At 51.1% G+C, this 19,944-nt stretch overlaps 6 protein-coding genes across 6 annotated transcripts; 5 read left to right on the top strand and 1 right to left on the bottom strand.

The window, feature by feature from the left end:
* Window positions 1-14: 14 nt before the first annotated feature.
* On the top strand, window positions 15-1,706 carry AAFC00_000850 (uncharacterized protein; the record flags this gene model as incomplete). The annotated part of the gene is made up of 2 exons (XM_069347574.1): window positions 15-669; window positions 718-1,706. The coding sequence occupies 2 exons, from the start codon at window positions 15-17 to the stop codon at window positions 1,704-1,706; spliced, it is 1,644 nt and encodes a 547-aa protein (XP_069203420.1).
* Window positions 1,707-4,208: 2,502 nt separating this feature from the next.
* On the top strand, window positions 4,209-5,956 carry AAFC00_000849 (uncharacterized protein; the record flags this gene model as incomplete). Its single annotated transcript, XM_069347573.1, has 6 exons — window positions 4,209-4,211; window positions 4,284-4,316; window positions 4,390-4,494; window positions 4,773-5,316; window positions 5,375-5,796; window positions 5,861-5,956. 6 exons carry the CDS (start codon window positions 4,209-4,211, stop codon window positions 5,954-5,956), a joined length of 1,203 nt encoding a protein of 400 aa, XP_069203419.1.
* Window positions 5,957-6,843: 887 nt separating this feature from the next.
* AAFC00_000848 (uncharacterized protein) lies at window positions 6,844-9,386 on the top strand (the record flags this gene model as incomplete). The annotated part of the gene is made up of 2 exons (XM_069347572.1): window positions 6,844-7,563; window positions 7,617-9,386. 2 exons carry the CDS (start codon window positions 6,844-6,846, stop codon window positions 9,384-9,386), a joined length of 2,490 nt encoding a protein of 829 aa, XP_069203418.1.
* A 424-nt stretch (window positions 9,387-9,810) lies between these two features.
* On the top strand, window positions 9,811-11,663 carry AAFC00_000847 (uncharacterized protein; the record flags this gene model as incomplete). The annotated part of the gene is made up of 4 exons (XM_069347571.1): window positions 9,811-9,975; window positions 10,046-10,384; window positions 10,556-10,673; window positions 10,876-11,663. 4 exons carry the CDS (start codon window positions 9,811-9,813, stop codon window positions 11,661-11,663), a joined length of 1,410 nt encoding a protein of 469 aa, XP_069203417.1.
* A 292-nt stretch (window positions 11,664-11,955) lies between these two features.
* On the top strand, window positions 11,956-13,201 carry AAFC00_000846 (mitochondrial 37S ribosomal protein mS35; the record flags this gene model as incomplete). The annotated part of the gene is made up of 2 exons (XM_069347570.1): window positions 11,956-12,529; window positions 12,594-13,201. The coding sequence occupies 2 exons, from the start codon at window positions 11,956-11,958 to the stop codon at window positions 13,199-13,201; spliced, it is 1,182 nt and encodes a 393-aa protein (XP_069203416.1).
* A 619-nt stretch (window positions 13,202-13,820) lies between these two features.
* Window positions 13,821-14,749, bottom strand: AAFC00_000845 (uncharacterized protein; the record flags this gene model as incomplete). Its single annotated transcript, XM_069347569.1, has 2 exons — window positions 13,821-14,674; window positions 14,725-14,749. 2 exons carry the CDS (start codon window positions 14,747-14,749, stop codon window positions 13,821-13,823), a joined length of 879 nt encoding a protein of 292 aa, XP_069203415.1.
* Between the last annotated feature and the right edge of the window lie 5,195 nt (window positions 14,750-19,944).

Genomic DNA, 19,944 nt, shown 5'->3' with positions numbered 1-19,944 from the left:
CTCATAAAGACGCAATGCCTTCCAACTACAGCACTTCTCTCTTCCCATTCCAAGCAGGCCCGCTGGGCTACATAGACGGTCTCACTGTCTCGGACTCTGCTGCACCGTATAAAGCTCTTTGTCACTACTTTGGTGGTATCCCTTATGCGCTTCCTCCAACTGGTCCGTATCGCTTCCGTCGACCACGTCCTTTACCTTCGCAGTTCAAGTATGGTACAAAGGCAAATCCAAGCCGCTTCACTGGTGGTACAGCAGTGTGTCCACAGCCAGGAAATCTCGGTCCACCCGACAAGAGCTTATGGGATGAAGACTGTCTCCAAGTAAACATTTGGATCCCGGCAGGCAAGCCACCTGCTGGAGGATGGCCTATCTTTTTCTACATTCACGGTGGCTTCTTGCAGTGGGGAAACCCGAATCTTCAGAGTACTGCATATGCTCCCTTGTTAAGTGAGACTGAATTCAAGTGCATGATTGTAATGCCAGCATACCGATTAAATGTATTCGGATTTGTCGCAAGCAAAGAGCTCGCAGATGAGGCGAGCAAGAATGGCGAGAGTTCTGGAAACATGGGCTTCTGGGATCAAAGAACAGCGCTTGAATGGACGGCCAATCACATTTCCTGTTTCGGTGGCAATCCCAAGAATATCACGGTTGGTGGATACTCTGCAGGTGAGTAAGGTTACACGAGATGACCGTGTTTGTATTGACTTCAGGTAGGCTCTTACTCGACATTCCAGCAACTTGCTCATGACATTTTCCTTCCCAAGGAGTCATCAATAATCAAGCGCGCAATAATGTGGTCGAACGGCTCAGGTGTGCAACCAAAGTTCATGTCTGAGCACCAGCAACAATTTGATGAACTCCTTGAAGCGCTACAAATCCCCCTGACTTTATCACCATCAGACAAGCTCGCCAGCTTGCGTTCTGTTCCGGCCGACAAAATTGCTTCAGTGCAGGACAGTCTTGCGAAATCAGAGTTCCGCGCTCTGTCCGATGGCGCCTTCATCGACAAAGAACTGTTCACAAAGATCAACAACGGAACATTCGCTAGACGAATCAAAGACCGGGGCGTCAAGATCCTGAATGGCGAATGCCGAGACGAGCACTTCTCATACGGTGAGTGGCGCAAGCCCCAGAACTCCTATCAAGCTGTCTACTACCGCCTCGTCGCCGACTACCCCGAAGCCTGCGTCGAAAATCTCATGTCCGTCTACTGCCCCGATCGCAGACTACCCGCATGGGCAAAGAACTGGCAGGACTTCTTCGGCAAAGTCTACGCCGACACCCAAGTCCACACCATGGAGCGCGGCTTCGCCAACAAACTTGCCCAGGGTGGTCTCACCGTCGGAGTGGACCTACTAAGATACAGAATCGACTGGCGAGCCAAGTGCACAGATGCCATGCTACCGCCGGCGTGGAAAGTCACGCACGCGAGCGATCTGCCGATCTGGTTCTGGGGTATGGGACTCGGGGCGGGATTGACGGATGCGGAGAAGGGCGTCGTCGAAGAGATCAATTCTTTCTTCTCGAGATTTGTCAAGGGCGATGATGTACAGTGGACACAAAAGGGCCCACAATGGATGCATAGATTGACTGCTCGAGGTACAATGGATATGTGGCTGGACGAGCGATGGGAAGATGGGCTGACCGTCTGGTCCGCACTCAATGAGGATGGCGCCAAATCGGGACTGGCTTCACGGCTTTGATCAGACGAGACATGGTTGATACTCTGTCTTGAGCATGTAGACACTCGACTCGTCGGTCACAAATACATGTATATGACTTAGATGTTACATACTAAGCCTAGATGTACAAGAATACATAGCCTTCAGAGCATCCTATGAAACCCAAGCTTGACGCCTGACGGTCACAGCACATGTTTCAAGCAAGTCTAATGGTGGACTAGAATACTTCGAGCATATTGGAAGCCGAAAATCGAGAACAGAATATGTCAAACGCGTTTGGCACGATGACTCGATGTGGCGAGGACCAATTGCCAGAGGGCGACCCTGTCTCAAAACCACCCTCGATCTGGTCGATTTTGAAGACATGGTTGCGAGCATTCCAAGCCGATTATGATAGGACAAAAAAATACGCTGATGGGTATACTGATGTACTAGAGATAGAGAGGATGCTCATATATAACCTGGCTCTTCATCTATCATTCCTCGCCTAGTATGCAGATCCGAAAAATCTATCATTCAATTGACTATGGGTTCGTTCAAACTACAGTATTCATTGCGATTCTCCATAACAGGCATGGAGCGGTACTGTCTTTCATACATCTTGTTCAAGTTGCAACCCATCGAGATCGATGTCATCCACAAGGAGCAAACACGAACATGATGGTCCAGAAGCTACCATAAACAAATTGTACCGTAATTGATAGCCGAGAAAAATTGCTATACTATACTTGTATATGCTTTTCCGCTAAAGGCAGCATTGTGGTCCATTAGACGATTGATTGCGACATATAGCCGATGAAACCCGCGTGTAGCCGAAGCAATTGCCGCCAATATGACAGCGATGAACGTAGGTGAAAATAGGGCATTGAGACAATGGTTCATGGGCAAAGGATTGCGTATGTCTTGCACTCTGAAGAGAAAACATGACTAAATTGTAAAAACGTGCTTAAGACCCTTGTAGGTCCAAGAGACATCTCTTGGTGAGATCTTGGTAGACGGAGTTGCCGTTTGTATTCGAGTTGGTCAAATATATCAAAGTCCCTCAAAATCGAGTCATATTCCATTACCTATAACGTAATTGGGGTTTATAGCGTCCGTACGACCGTTTCTGCATTCGCGCGAGTCTTAGCAGCACACAGGCAAGGAGCAACTGTAGTGAGGTGCCAAGAACTGATGCCGAAAGCGGAGGGACGATTCTAGTTCGAGTTCCAAGACCGGAGACATTCCTTTTCAGGTTACGCGGTGATCAATGTCATCTATCAGTCGCTCATTGGCTACGATAAGCCCGGCTGATAGATTGTGGAGCTTCTCGTTGCCTTTGCGTTTAGCGGGGTTGGCTTAAGCCACAATGCGGCGGTTGGCGCAAGGACGATGGATTTTTCCGCTGCGAGCACTGTATGCCCGTAAGGTAGTTGTTAGCAGAGCGCGCGACAAGTTCACTCGTCTTTTGTATCTGCTGGGACGAGTGGAACCCGGTATCTTTAATGTGTATACATCGTGCGTGTGTGTCGCGTGCCGAAGAGTGCAATCCATGCAGACAGGCGCACGTTATGCATCGCTCTTCCTTCAATGTAGTTCTGCACAATCGGCGCAAATCGAAGCGCGGCTAAGGATGATTGGTCGTGGGAGCTTGGGGGATCGCTATGCTGTGCCTGGCTCGCTATCTGGGCATGTTGCGAAGTCAGATCGCGGGAACCATGCTACTGTATAGGGTGATCCTTCTGCACACGCATATCTATACTCGCGAGCGGGCTGAATCATGTGCAGCCTTCTGATTAGCACTCATTTCGCTTTACCTTTTGTAGAACCAAGGAAGCAGGCATGTTTTGTACCTGCTATCTCGAGAGGCCGATAAGTACGGCAATAGTGGGTGTGACGATAAGGGTTCCATGACAGCTTTATGCCGCGGCCGTATCCAGGACAGCTTGGGGTATGCCTAGAAGACGAGCAATTCACGCAGGCGCTGGCTCTATCGGATGGGGGCCCAACGGCTAGGAAGTCTTCGAACCACGTAATAAAAACCCATCTGGCGCAGACGAGAGAAATGTATCTGGTTCATGGTCTCAACCAACAGAAGACACAGGATACAAAGAACCTGAGATACTGGGATACATGGTCATTGTGTGTGTAGTTTGTTTTGCAAGACCCAAGTATCCATGGTGAAATGCAGGCACAAACAGTCTCGGCAGCGAATGATAGCGTGAGGCAAGGGTCTCTTATCGGTGGGCTAGCAAAGCCAGGTTGCCCACCGGCCCCAATCCAATGCCAAAGCGTCGCGTGGTGTATTGTGAGCCGCCTCAATCAAGAGTTGCATGCAGTTGTTCGATTGTTCAAATACCTTCCCCACCCTTTATCCATTCGACTCATCGGTTCTCACTTGCAACTCTTTAGTTTTCCCCCCTCTCCCTCCACTTGCTCACGTAGCATCGTCACCGTCTGTCTCGCGCAGCGTGCACCTTTTCAAATCTCTGTCTTTTTTCTCTTCTTGACTCACCAGTCAGAAACCACATCACATTCGTCGCAATGGTGAGCCAGCTCCGAGATCGCTAAGAGACTGCGCACAAGGAGGACTTGTGAAGACTGACACTCCTATCGCAGGCTGAATCACCGTACATTTCCAACACTGCAAATGTAAGTCCCTCACAACAAACGAAAAATGCCGCTTAAGATTCTGCAACAGTAAAGCTAACGACATCAACAACAGCTGCAAAAATACCTCAAGCTCGAGCAGGGCAAGGGTGCAGATCAGTACATTATTGCCGAGTACGTCTGGATTGACGGCTCCAACGGAGTTCGTTCCAAGTGCAAGGTACGCAATTGCTCTGTCCTTCCCATCCATTCTCGCGTTTCGTGAGTTTGGTGGGATGCCAGCCGCCCCGCGTTTCGTCACTGCCGAAACGCGGCGGCGACAGCGATCGCCATGAAAAAGAAAGACAGAAAAATTCATCATCATCATTGTCATCAATTAAGAACAACGATGCCATTTCATAACCTTCTTGACGACTTCTGCACAAGCACATCGTCGTGGAGTGGAACCGGCGGTCATGCGAGGTTCACGGAACTCTGAACTGACATAGCCTGCTACAGTCCATCAAGGCAAAGACCAAGACGGACGAGTCCGGCAAGACTGTCGCCGACTTTGACATCAAGGTCGAGGATCTCCCAGAGTGGAACTTTGACGGTTCCTCTACCGGCCAGGCCCCTGGTGACAACTCTGATGTCTACCTCCGTCCTGTCGCCGTCTACGACGACCCTTTCCGCTGCAGACCCAACATTCTGGTCATGTGCGAGACCTGGATGAGCGATGGCAAGCCTAACAAGTACAACCACCGCCACCCAGCTGCTCTGCTCATGAAGGCAAACGAGAGCGAGGAGTTCTGGTTCGGTCTCGAGCAGGAGTACACCCTCCTCGACACCAACGGCTGGCCTTACGGCTGGCCCAAGAACGGCTTCCCCGCTCCTCAGGGTCCTTACTACTGTGGTGTCGGTACCGGCAAGGTCTTCTGCAGAGACATCGTCGAGGCTCACTACAAGGCTTGCTTCTACGCCGGTATCAACATCTCCGGCACCAACGCCGAGGTCATGCCTGCCCAGTGGGAGTTCCAGGTCGGCCCCTGCAACGGCATCGATCGTAAGTAGTGTATCATCATGGTTTCAAGTTGCAACTTTCTGGCTAACCGTTTTGCTAGTCGGTGATCAACTCTGGATGTCTCGTTTCATCCTCCACCGTGTCGCCGAGGAGTTTGGTGTCAAGGTCACTTTCGCCCCCAAGCCAATCCCCGGCGACTGGAATGGTGCTGGTCTCCACTCCAACGTCTCAACCGCGGCTATGCGTAAGGAGGGTGGCTACAAGGCAATCGAGGCTGCCATGGAGAAGCTTGGCGCCCGCCACAAGGAGCACATGGTCGTCTACGGAGAGGACAACAATCTCCGTATGACTGGTGCCCACGAGACCGCCTCGTTTGACAAGTTCACCTGGGGCGTCGCCAACCGTGGTGCTTCCGTTCGTGTTAACCGCGAGTGCTACGACAAGCAGATGGGTTACTTCGAAGATCGCCGACCTGCCTCCAACGCCGATCCCTACCAGATCACCGGCATCATCGTCGAGACGGTATGTATTCCAGCTATCATCATTTGGCTCTTTCTCTCAGTGCAACTTACTGACATGTGAACAGCTCTGCGGTAAGACCGAGGGCGCCGATATGGTTGAAGCCGCCAAGGCTGCCGAGGACGTCGAGGTCGACATGGTTGTCCCTATCTCCAAGCCGTAAACGAAGTGCTCGACTGACGGCCGAATAATACACACCGTGCGATACCACGGGCGAGATGGGAGATGAACTTGAACCAAATATCGACGAACTCTGGATGCTGAGATGTGGAAGGTGGAGGAGGACTAAACGATGCGTAATCACAAAACACATACTATACTGATGACCGATGACGGGAGGCACGGGTTTGTCGCCCTTTCTTCGAGTCGATCAAGACGAAGGAGAATTTGGTATTCGGTGCTTGGAGACATGGCCTCCTAGCGGCCTTATCATATGTACTCCGTACCTCGTGCAATGACGATTTTCTTTACCTTCTGCTCAATCCGACATGGCCTACACTCGCATGTGATAGTTATGGGCTCATCTGTCGTGATCTGCACTCACATGCTTTGACTGGGTGTTTATCCTGTGCAAGGTAGATAGCTTGCCTTGCTGCACCTCGCCTTATCTCGAGCTACCCATGTGAACTGCACGAACCTAGCACTACCCCGTGTTTACATCTGTAAACCTTCGTATCGCACGAACGCCGATCCATGCATGTGAGGACTTAGCCGTTGTGATATGCGCATCACGTGATTGGACTCAAGTGTTCATAGTGTTTTATCGATTGGCGGGCTCAAGCGCTGTTGATCTCACATGCAAGGGAGAGCCGCCGTAGATTCAGTGAGGCATCTATCATCCTTCCGACTGCGGAGTATTTTTTATACCATACACTCCGTCGTTGTTTATGGACTACTGAAATTAGTGTCACCTCGGTCCATGACATACACAATCACGACTCACCGATTGTTTCTCTTTCTACTACACGGGTGATGCAAGTAACGATACAGTCGTCTGGAAGAAAAGACAGAGCGAGTCAGCAGCTCAAATAATAGAACGGAAAGGCAGCAATGACGACTCCTAATCAGTATTCGAATAAACATCCTCAGTCATACGCTGCGCATGCCGTGTCAACTCCGGCCCATCATATCACGACAACAACACCTCGCAGTATTCCATCCCCGGCAATCCCTCGTCCAGGCACTGCGAATGGAGTCGCGACAAAACACTCAACGTCCTTCACGGGTACACCTCAACATGCAGCTGGCAAGCAAACCCCCTCTTCCCAGGGCGGCGCTGCCATGGTTCCAAGCTTGAGTCAAATCAGCAACACATCTCATGGAGGCACTGGTGGCAGCAGCGGCGGTATCGGGCTGGGTGTGTCAGGCACTGGGAGCAGTCTGGTAGGCGCCAGCCCGGCGAACCTGCTCTCATTCACAAGTCCTGCGGGTCTAGCAGGTCTTGATATCGGCACGCCTGGTGCGCTGCTGGGCACTGAAGGCTCACATGCAATGAACATCAGCTTCTCGGATATGGGGATGAGTTCTAGGAAGGGCAACGAAGACGAGGAGCGCAGGGCGAAAATAGAGAGTGTTCTTGCGAAGCTGCATGGGCGCAGTCGAGGCAGGGATGACACCAGGCGCGCGACCAGAATGGGCAGAGTGAGCGAGGAGGGGGTGAGGAGAGTAGGATGCTGGGTGGGCATGGACATCGAAAGCGAAAGCAAGGACAAGAAATTCGAGGGCAACCGAGCTCTGACGATAGCGGGTAAGGCTGCTGTCATGATCGATGTGAGTGCGCATGGACTGATCTACATCTTACACTTTACTGATCCTTTATACAGATCGCTTTCAAGCACAACCTTCCCACGCAGATCGATGTGTCTTTCTTCAGCGAGGACCCGGCAGTGACCGCGCATCAGGAAGCAGCAGGAAGAGTGCTGATGCGCGATTTGGCCTCTCCCTCTGGTGTGGCTGCTATCAACACCTCACTCGATCGTTTCGCTGCGAATCTTGAGACTATTGCCAAGCTCGATAAGCTCAGCGTGGCAGGTCAGCTGAACTGTTTCGAAGCCATTACCGGTGTTTACAGTGCCCTCGAGAGACTGTACGAAGAGGAGAAGAAAGCCGCCCTCGCATTGTTCGAAGCAAGAGAGGCGTCGACGAAGAACGATCTGGCAGACAAGGAGATTACCTGCAGAAGGAGTGGGCGACCGAGGATGCATGCCCGCCGCAAGATTGGCATGACCGTAGAATACTGGATGGATGACCGTCATCTGTCCAGAAACAGAGGCAACACCGCCGATACTAAAGCGTCAAAAAATCAAAACTCCGACGTCACCAAGGACGATGTCGAGGAGGACCATACCGACACATATGCACTCCAGGTAATTGTCGAAGCCAGTGACCCCAGCCAATATCCTTCATTACGTTCGACTAGCGCCTGGATAAGCGACCGCGTTTATGTACCTTCTGCTGAAACCACCTCGCCAACCGCAATACTGAGCGGTAGTCCAAGCATAGACTGGCAAGACCCACCTGCGACGTACCTGGACTCTGCCGACGATGCTCAAACGCAGACCAGTGGCCAACCGCAGCAGCACGGGGAGCAAAAGCAGAAGCTCCCGAATGCTCGATTTGCAGCAATCTTGGATCCTCCATTGGCTATGCCTTGGAACGTAGCCAACAGCATCCTTCAATCAGTGGGCGCTCAAGCCGGTAGCGACGTCGACATCCTCCATACGTATACATCGATCTTACTCGCTCGCGCTGCACCAGCCTTTACCTCAACATCTGCCCCAGGTACCCAACCTAGTAATTCGCTTAGTACCTTGGGCGGTGTGGCAGCTGTGGCTAGCGCCGAAAGTTCAGTATCACAAAAGGACCAGGGTGGCGAGGTCACACAGAAGGTGGAGCTCTGGGTACCGAAGCAAGAGTATGGATATGTCCTCAGGAGTATTCCGTTCGCCCACCCTAGACAGATCATCCAAGCGCTTCCAGTCCTTCGGCAATGGGCATTCGTCGGATCTTTGCTGCAGAAATCGTTTTTGCCGAGGACGCCTGAAGTGAGCGGGGCAACGTCCTCTCATGAAAGTACAACACCAGTTTCACAGCAGGCAAGTGACACAAAACAGGCAGAGAACAAGAAGAATACGACACGAAAAATGTTCACGCTTGCTGAGTTGCTCACGCCGCCTCCATCATCTCCCGAGGACAACGATGGAGACCTAGAAATGGATGATGCGAGCAATGACACCACTACAGTCAAGAAAAGCACCCACTTAGTGAACGGCAATGAAGGTGTGCTGCCAATCGACATTTCACTCGTGACCAGCCCGTCGCCCGCTCTGGACATTGTGTTCCCCATGTCAAATCTCGAATCTGGTCTTGCCAGCATCAGCGTGTCCGTCTTGGCCGATGGAGAGATCACAGTGCTGGGCCAGAATCTTGTCAGAAGCGAGAAAAAGTCGGATCGAGGCGACGGCGGCGACAAGCTTGAAAATGCGGGCCAACAAGACAAAGTGCAGAAGCATATTAGGAGAATGGGTCGCGCTCTGGAAGTGACGGGCGATCTGGGCGTGTGGATCGAGTGGCTTCGCACGCAGTATGGTTAAGGACATGTGGCTGTATCGAAAGATCACGACGGCGATGCATCAAATAGCGAAAATAGATACCCATTTGTATACGAGGTGCCTAAATGAGAACTTCCATAGTATTCTTAGTTTCCACTGAACATATCTCAATCTCGTGTACTATCATGTGAAGTCGCAGATGGTGGATGGTCCTTCCCCGAAGAAGCCAAAGAGCACATTGAGATGGCTGCCTATGATTATACTGCATCCCGCAATAACAGAGTAAGGTACCGTAGTATATCTCCACGATACACTCCCGAACCCCGCGATATGCTAAGGTACTTTATCGTACAACTACCTCGCCTATATATCGACCTTATGGCGACACCCACTCTCTAATGTACATGTAGACCCCGCACACTCTCGACCCTATCAAGAAAGTTCTAATTGCGCATATCCCCATCCAATGCGGGCAGGGATCTTCGTGTTCCTGTCATGTATCTGTACGATTTCAACAGCGACGACCGCGCATGCGCAACAACACGACTCATTACAACGTCAACAACAGCCTCTCTCGCTCCAGACAGTTGACAAAACCACGGACTCTGTCTCGCAATCCGAGCGCGTATTCGTAAGTCATGTCCATGACTTGGGAATAAGATATAGAACAGGAGAATCTGATTCCTCAATGTACTGTTTAGACATTACGCAGTATTCACCACCGCGGCACTCATGAATTTCCTTCATTACATGTCATGATGGAAGTACCTCAAAGTGCAGGTCCCGGCTCAGACATGAATCTTTCTCGAGAAGAAGGCCCAGTGCGGCGTACGGAGTCTAGCAGCCGTCCATTCGCTATCAAGCAGAGACTGATTTCCGTAACGGCGTCAAAGGACGTAGACGAAGGAGTTGTGGACTCAACGGTAGATGATGTGGTGATGAAAGCGCCAGATGTCACCGACAAGCAGACTGTGATCAACTTCGCCAAGATGGCTGCTGATGCGTATATCTGGATGCCTGGGACCGGGGAGTGGAAGGATGTAAGTTCTTCTTCTGTCACTTTAGATCACTTTCTTCCCTTGTCCCTGCAAAAGACCACATCCTCTTCTTTCGTTCTACTCTTGCACGTTCCTCTTCTATTTCACCGTCCATCTGCGAATACTAGTATTGTGCAAGACACGGACATTCTTTGATTATAACAAGACGGAAAGGTCAATGAGACGAACCTGAATGCGTCACTGCCTTTTGGGTGGGACTCGGATGGCATTCGAGGCCATGTGTTTGCAGACGAGGATAATACCACGGTAGTCATTGGTATTAAGGGAACATGTAAGTGGATTTGTGATATTTGTGACTTGCACCCCTTGGTGTGCGTTTTCGTGATGAGACTGAGGATGGAAGGCGAAGAGGCAAGAAGCTGGGAGATAAATAGGAGAGAGGATCGAGAAGAACATGAACATATTGAAGCACTTCACTGCTTCATGTTTGGTTAGTCCTTGGAATCTTACACTTACACTCTCACTTCTGTTAGCATTCTCTCGCTACCTCGATCTCAACTTCGGCAATCCACATGAAAACAAACAAGACATGAAGACAACACCGCCGAACACCGTACCAAGAGATCTACTCAACGACAATCTCCTAGCCTCATGCTGCTGCGGCCAAGGCGGACAGTACTTCTGGCACCAAGTCTGCAGCTGCGCCTCGCCCTCAGCCGGTCTTCCCTACACATGCAACAGCAGCTGCCTAGCCACCGAACTAAGCGAGCGCGACCGCTACTACGGCGCGGCCATCGACATGTACCATAGCATCAGCCTTGCATTCCCCAATGCAACCGACATATGGCTCACAGGCCACTCCCTGGGAGGCGTCGTGGCGAGTCTGCTAGGGCACACGTTTGGTCTACCTACTCTGACGTTCGAGGCCTTTCCGGACGCTCTAGCGGCAAGCAGGCTGGGACTATTCGTGCCACCGAATCAAGGCAATTTCTCCTCTTCACCTGGGACTAGAAGAACGAGAGGGAGCTCAGCATCACCACCCACCTACCACTTCGGAAACACCGCAGACCCCGTCTTCATGGGCTCCTGCAACGCATGGAACTCGGCATGCACACTAGGCGGGTACGCGATGCAGAGCCAGTGTCACACCGGTCGGCGATGCGTGTACGACACCGTCAGCGATCTGGGCTGGAGGGTGAGTATTGAGAACCATCGCATATTGAACGTCATAGATTATGTGCTGGAGCAGTATCAGAAGGTGCCGGAGTGTGTGGTGGACGAGGAGTGCGTGGATTGCTATGAGTGGAATTTTGTATTATAGAGTATGATGATGGGTGAAGGTGCTTGTAATGAAGAGTCGAGTTGTCTACTTGGGTTGGAATACTGCCTACTGTTACCATTGTAGTACCTTGTACAAAGAGACGACGACAATGCCAAGTCTAGGTACAAGTACAGTACCTTAGACACTCAGAACGCCAAGCCTCTACAGGCTCGGAGGTGCCAGTACGACTCCGCAAAGCGCCGAAGATGATGCGACCAGGAAGATTAATCCCAAGATCTTGATTCTGTATGGAGCAATACCTCAGACAGCAACCACGACAACCAAGCAAGTAATGGCGACAGCAGCACGGCAGGTCTGCCGCCAGGCACGACAGCACCTCTCATCACATCGCACACAATGGCTTTCGCTACGACAGACGGCAACAGCAACAAAAAGATGTCTCTCGACGAGCCCCATGACCCGCAACGCAGAAGACAAGCAGACAGAGTCAGGCGGCGACGGCGAGGACGGCAACGCACCCCACTTCAACAGCCACTTCTGGCGCAGACTGAACCGCGCCGACCGCCTCAAGTACCAAACCAGCTCGCCCGAGGTCAGGAAAGACATGGAGCGCGTGGGCAAGATCATGCGCGAGGAGCTCGGCCCCGGCAGCCGAACACACCGGGAGATGGACGAGTCCATCCGCAACGCATTGCATGAGATTGAAGAGAGCTTTCCTGATCCGCTCGAGGAGAGAGAGTACAGGAGCGATGGCTTCTTCAATATGGGTGAAAAGGAGGATATCGGCCCCGACGACGACTTCAAGGGCGACGATATCAGCAGTACTGCGCATGGAGAACTCGAGCAGACGAGGGAGATTCGGGAATACGCCCGCAATGCTGCGTGGGAGATGCCTTTGCTTGCTCGTATGTGTTTTTCCTGTTACAATAAGAAAAAAGAGGCCTGCTTACTGACCACTACACCCAACAGACCTCGCCAAAGCCTTTGAGAAACCGACCGCCGCTACACCCCTCAGATTCCGCTACACGACCTACCTCGGTGAACAGCACCCTGCCGCGCGCAAAGTCGTCGTCGAATTCGACCCCAAGGACCTCTCTCTCTCAGGTCCCCAAGTAGACAAACTGATCAAGCTCCTCGGACCGCGCTACAACCCGGACACAGGCATCGCCAAAATGTCCGCCGAGGAATTCGAAACCCAAGCCCAAAATAAGCGCTACCTGGGCGACACGATCAAGTCGCTGATCACAGAAGCCAAGGACCCGAAGGAAACCTTCGCCGACCTGCCCTTTGACTTCCGCCACCACAAGCCCAAGCCCAAGCTGCAGTTCCCCGACGAGTGGCTGTTGACCGTCGAGCGCAAGAAGGAGCTCGAGGACAAGAGAGCGGCGCGTGCCGCTCTAGAGGCCAAGCAGGCTGAGACCGTCGCTGGTCTCATCGATGGTATCCAGGCCATCGAGTTCAGCAGGAACATCAACGCCGCCAAGGTCGAGGCGCCCGTCATGGCTAGTGTCAAAGCCCCCCTGCCGTCTGGAAAGATGGGAAAGAAGGAGATGGGCCAGAAGGCTGCTAGGCGATGAGGGTGAAACTCTTCATGTCGGACTCTTGATGTCTTTGTAGGGAAAAAGTTATAGAAAAGACCGGATCACATAAGGTCAATGTACGCGCTATATTGCATTTTGTCAGTAACTTTAGCACTTTTTTCACCGTTTCTCTGTACGAATATTCACTCTATTTTGAAACGTCGAATTCAAAAGAACACACAAAATCAAATCGGAGTCAAATCAGAAGTCGAAGAGGAAAATTGAGATTTCCTGTTCCAGGTTGGAGGACGGGGAAGGAGCGCCTGTCACAGCAAGACCCACGTGGATCTCGAAGTTATAGACAGCCTAGGGTACCCTAGGTTGCATTACCCAGGATCGAACCCATCTGTGAGATGTTCGATGTGGGGTTTGACTTTAGGTCCAGAGCTGGAAGGTCCAATCCGGGATCTGGCTGTGGGTTCATTCTCAGGTTCATAATCAGGTTCAGGCTTAGTCCAATCTCGAGTCCAACCTCAAGTACGACCCCAGAGGGTTCCGAAGTCTGGAATTCAAAGCCTGGCCTTCAACCTAGCATAGCGACCACAACATTACAAGCCGCATTTCACGTCAATGCTACTTGTGCACCGAGTCTATGTTTCGTCGCAATCAAAACAAATCAACGCATATTAAGCGGCCACAGCCGCTCCGCCGTCGCCACAGCATTGCTTTCACTCTCGCCCTCGTCCCGACTCTCGTTACAAGACCTGACGAAAGCCTCATACTCGGCTCGATATATCGGCACGACTTCTTCCCATTTCTCCGTCTCGACCCAGCCGTCCGTCTGGCAGCGAAGTAGGCGTGCCAGGTACAATTTCAGCCTCTGCGTGGAATAAAGCTCATCTAGCTCTGTTTCCAGGGCCTCGGCGTCCTCTTGGCTCGGCTTGTAGGGGCTATCGCCTGGCAGGCCGAGTGTCGTCCATCTCTGGCTTATATCTGTAAGTTCCGAGCAAAGAGACACGTTGTTGTCTAGGTCGCCGGAATGTATACTAGCGAGGTACTGCAGAAGAACAGGATCTAGGTTCACGGCTTTGCCTAGCTTGGGACAAAGAAAGCTCATGACTATCCAGGCTTGGTTGCAGCTCTGGGTATCAGCATGCGCCGCATCCATATCAGCACCATGCTCTGCGTCTAGCGTTTCGTCAAAAAACAATTCCTCTGCAAAGTCGGGTGTTTCTGCAGCGTAGACGTAGGCTGGCTCGACTGCTGCAGACTGCCAATCAATGATGCCTGTGATCTGTGTAGGTTCGTCAGCTGACACAAAGATGTTGCGGGCGTGAAAGTCAGGGTGGAATAAGACAGGCCTAGAAGCATCCCGAACGACCTGCAAATCTGTGATGGCCCCTAGTATGCCTCGGTTCACGTCCAGAAGCTGCAGATGATTGTCGACCGATGTCTGCCGAGCTTTATCGCCCGAAACGGCTGATCTCGCAATGCTTTCAAGGGTAGCAAGATATGTAAATGTCCTTTTCCCTTTCGAGTGTTAGTTTTAGCGATCGGTGACTGTAGATGGATACACTTACAAGGCCCCTGAAGTCCTTTGGGCATCCTCACTGCGCCTGACTCGTCTAACCTGTGACCCCAGTGATGCCGGCCACAATGAGGTCCAATGGAGTACTTTCCGTCAAGTGGAAGTGTTCGGACAGACCTCTTTGACGTGTTCATATAGAGAGAGCCAAACGTCGAGAATTCAAGATTACACAAGTCCCTCGCTATCTTACCCAGTGATTCAATGCACTGTATGTACTGTAGCCCGGTCATTTGAGTCCAGACGTCCTTGAGCGCAACGCCAGAGACCATGTCCGTGACCATGTACTCGGTTCCGACAGGATTGAACTCCGTTGTAGAACTTCACGCGAGAGGTGTGGGGACAGGTACATCTGTGTGCTCTCTGACTGCAGAAAAATCAGCAAAACGTTCCCTTTACCTAGGATCTTGTAGATTGAATACCATATTGCAAGGTTGCCACTTCTGAGCTTATAGTCAAACCAGGAGCACCTGCCAGGCGGGTTGGCGACTTTGCAACGACTTTCGCTTCATTATCCAGCTCGATGATGAAGACACGGTTGAAACCACCTTCCCTCTTCTCGCAAGACACTACTTCATGAGCGCCGGGGCTACTTTTGATCGCCAAGTTCAGCAAGGCGTCGAAATCGAAATGCAGCCTTCGTGCATTTCGTCTTTTCGTGTCTTGGTCTAGCCATCGGCCTTGCGTGTAAGAGTAAGGATCGAAAGCTGGTCACTGTAAGCAAAAGCCTCCTGCATGCCATATATCAGGTGAACAAACATGGGATGAATCGATCTCTTATACGACTCGTGGTGAAAGAACGGCAAGGACTTAGACGGTTCGATGAAAGCTGACCAAGTCTTGGAGAGCGAAATGGCTGCATGGTCTGACATTGACACGGAATGCAATGTCCTACAGACTCCGCCTTGCTTACATATCGCGAAGATGGCACGAGCACGAAAACAAGACTGTTATTTGCTTGAGGTATCTGATAGGAGAGGTTGTTATTGGTCGGGGTTTAGAGTTTGCCTCTGATCCCTGGTGCTCGAACTGGCAGCGAGAGCTAGAGCGTCGCCCTACTACAGGAGGCACTTCAGATCTTGACAATCTTCGATAAGGCGATGTTGCTGATATATACCCAGCAACAGTGGATCTTAAGGGGTTGAGATAAGAAATGAAAGAAGTGTAGGGTCGTCGCTGGAATATTAGCTGTACAGTATCACTAGATGCTCGTCGCCAAGCCGCTAGTCTTTCTGGATAGACGACATGTGGTGAGGCGATCCTACCTATCTAATCAGGCGTCTGCTATTGTTTTATCTTCGTATCATCCTCCTTCTTCCACTATGACATAGTTCTGCATCCAGTAAGCCGGCTCGCAGGCTGTATTGCGATAAGACACAGCTATGAGAGAAGAGAGCCTTCTCCAATCATGGTGTAGAGATCTCTCTGGATCGACTGAACATAACCAAGCCGACCATCCGAATTATTATGCAACTACTCCAACCTCACTAACCACGACGTGCAACATCACGAGTCTCACTTTCGGTACTGGATATGGTATATACAAAACCATTCGACCAGCGCTGGAGTCAGTATCCAGCGAGATAATCTTGGTGACGTGTTTCTGGGCGCGGTCAAGAACCCTCAACACCTTCAACGACGTGCTGTGCCACCTCTCTGCCAAAGCGCAACAAAAAGGCCGAAAAATTCGCGTTAGAATCTACTTCTCCTCGTCGTCCCTGCTGCAAAAGATCTTCCACACTTTCTCTCCTAATGGTCAAATCTATGCTCCTTCGTCATGGCCATCGAAATTTGGCCTGCCGTCAGTGGAAACCCTTCCTGGTCTCGACATGGAAATCAAGAGTATCTTCTTTTTGCCGTTCTGTGTGATGCACCCTAAATTCATCATCTGCGATCGTAAGAAAGTGTTTCTACCATCGTGCAATGTGAGCTGGGAGGATTGGTTCGAGGGTTGTGTGGGAATGACAGGTCCAGTAGTAGAGCAATTCCTGAACTTCTGGTCGCAAGTGTGGGCCACTCCGGCGGACAAGGCCTACCATTTTCCTATCCAAGAGGTCATTGAAACATCATCATCAGAGCCTTTTCTCAGCGCGCAAAGGTCTGAGGCCAAGGACAATACGAGTCCGGCGTCTCAAGAATCAGACGAGCCCATGCTGAATCGATCTTTGCCAGCCGCATGCCAGCTAGACTTGAAAGACGTCAAGACCATCTTCCTACCCTCTCCACATCACATAAACCCGCGTTTTCGATTTCCCTGGCAGGACTATGCGCCTGCGCCTCCGACTCCTTTGAACACATTTCTCCTGTTGGCCATCGCAGAGGCACGCTCGAGCATCTATATTCAGACACCTAATATCACATCTCCGCCCGTCCTCAGTGCTATCTTGGAAGCTTTGGACAAGAACCCTTATTTACATGTGCATATTGTCACGAGTGCACGTCTAATGATACTCGAGCAACTGGTCACTGGAGGCAGTACCACAAGTCGCTGCATCGCGGCGCTCATCAGGGCTCATTCAAGGCTTCGAGAAAGCAGCAAAATAGACATCGAAAGCGCGCCACAAGGCGTTGGTCATCTGAAAGTAGAGTTCTACGAACCCTGGCGCAATACTAGTTCAGGCGCAGTCAGCGACCAAGATCAGGGCCAGCGTAGTGTGACAGCATCAGCAGAGCCAGTGCAGAGCCACCTCAAATGTACCGTCGTGGATGACGAGTTGGTGGTTCTAGGAAGTGGCAACCTCGACCGTGCCAGTTGGTACACAAGCCAAGAATTAGGGGTGGCTTTCTTCTCGGCGGAGCTGGCGCTTTTGGTAGGCGATACGCTGGCAAGAGTCCTCCAAGGCAGGAAGAGATGCATATACGACTCATGATTGGTGTCTCTGTGTGCTCAATGACCTGCCCAGGACATTCTCGAAGTATTTGTGCCACCCGGCCTATGAGGCTGAAGGTGTTGATATTTGCACATCTGGCTTGCAGCTCATTGATCCGGAATGCTCGTAGGTAGAATCCAACTTGTCATTGATGCCTGAGGCGCAGAGGGCGGCGCAAGGCTGTTGCATGAATGTCGTGTGCCAACTAAGGTCATGACCGGCTACTCGGATGACCTCGACGCTAATTCTGCCACTTTCTGAATTACGACTGCTTCTCTGTTAGGTACTTATTGCTGTGTTCAGTCCAGCTTTAATTGGTCAACTTCTCATTTGTGGTCTGTAAATGAGATTTCTGAGCCGCAGGGCTTCTGATGCCGTACTCCAGCAAGTGCGCATATGGATTCGGCATCGAATTGGAGGGCCGTACTCTATGGCTATAGGTCAGTAAGGGTGCGCTGACTGGTACCGTGTTGTGGTGGGGAATCGATGCAGCCCGCCCTGTAGGTCGGCTCATATTGTTTTGTTATTCGCCATCAAGGCTTCACCGGTTAGGCGCTCACAGCGAGTGGGGCCAAAGGCCCATCAAAGTGTCCGCCAATTTGCAGCCATGAAACGCAGACTCACGCTCAGAATGAGGCGACTTGAGGCTCATGAGAACAGTTGATAGGATTTCAATGATGCCCAAAGGTCTTCCACTATGGTGGCTCGTTTGGTACGGAGCCATTCGCAGGGCATGCACAGCTTTAAGACTCCGCCATGCCAGCTTCATGGCTCCATCTGAACACAACATCCAACCAATCCATTTAAAAGCAGTTTGCCCAGATCAATATCCCACCTGGAAACGCCTGGTTTCGTGATATATCCTGCGCGGCTATGTCTACTCGAAGCGTTATGGATTATGTTCCTGCTTATCGCCTTACGGAAGAGGCCGTGGAGAGCTATCTAAGAGAACTATTTGGGGCAATGAACTTTCATATTAGGGTGGGTAGCTGCCTTAGGAAGAATAACAGGCGACATTGTTGACATGATTTCTCAGTGGAGGGCAGACAACGAATGGGCTTTTCGTGTACCGCGACGCCTAACAAATGTCAACATGCAATTGTCCGTCCGGTATCTTCTTGTTGCTTGAAGCTGACAAACGAGCAGGAAGAAAGAGAGCAGCTGCTCAAGGGTAGGCCGAGAAACCATGATTAGAACAAGGTACCTCAGCGTGAAACGCCTCGGCTGAGCCCGGGGGGCGGGGGACCTGGCATACCTTGAAATTGGAACGAGTTGCACTGCCCACATGCAGCAATGTGACCGCAGGTTCTGTATGTTTTCTAGATAGCTTGGGGCTACAGTTGTCCGGTATAAAGAAAACCTAATGTTCTCCTTAAAGATGTATCATTACATCGGCAAGTTCTAAATCGAGATGTCTGACGCTCTTGTGAAGTCCTGCCATCAGAGAGAAGAATACCCGATGAATCTTCTATGGTCGTGTGATGATCTATACCAACGCGAATGGCTCAAGCAACCTTTGGATACCCGGGCCTCGAGATTGTTCGACACAACAGACCTGGTAACACTATGGGAGCGAAAGACGTATCATCATCAAGGCGGCAAAGAGATAAAGTGTGCAAGTAGAATTGCGCTACAGAAACACCTAGGACTAGACGAATTGTCACGGGATCATGATCCAGTGTCACGTTTCATGTCAGAAAAACTCCTCTACGTCTTATTTTACGGACACTGATCTCATTCATAGCTTCCTGACTTCAGATAATTCGCGTTCGCCACTTCGGATGACCCATGCTACAGCGAATTTGTTGTTATCTTATCACCAAGTAATGCCACATTTTGTAGATGTCCTACTTTCATTCGGTATGTCCGAGCAGAACGGGGAGCAACGGGAGGAACAACACGATTTCAACTACACGAATTGCTATGTCTTGAGCCCCGTCTTGGGAACAGGAAAAAGACCAGCTATTCCGTCACTTGGGAGATCTACATCCATGTTCGAGATATGTTACAACTTAAGAGCCCCGGAGAAGCATCCGTACCAGCCGAATTGACCTTGGTCGGTTCGTCAAGCAGCACTCTACCACTCGCTCGATTTGGTTACTGGGCGAAGCACGTGGATACATGTCAAAGCCGACAAACTACTATCAAAACGAATGAAATCACTGGAAGATGTTATGACTATGTCTCCCTCGAACGGCACAACTTCTGTTGGTGTCGGATTTAGGACTTCGTTTGCCATTCACCTTGTTCTCTGTCGTTGGGCAGTGGAGAACTGGCGCTGGTATATCAATTTTTTAGAAGCTCAGCTACAGCATCTTACAAGAAAGGGCTTACATATTATAGCT

This window comes from Neodothiora populina (assembly GCF_041146345.1).
Source record: "Neodothiora populina strain CPC 39397 chromosome Unknown canker_contig_12, whole genome shotgun sequence".
Lineage (NCBI taxonomy): Eukaryota > Fungi > Ascomycota > Dothideomycetes > Dothideales > Dothioraceae > Neodothiora > Neodothiora populina.
The sequence above is the reverse complement of the archived record's forward strand: the minus strand, read 5'-3'. Positions and strand labels throughout refer to the sequence as shown.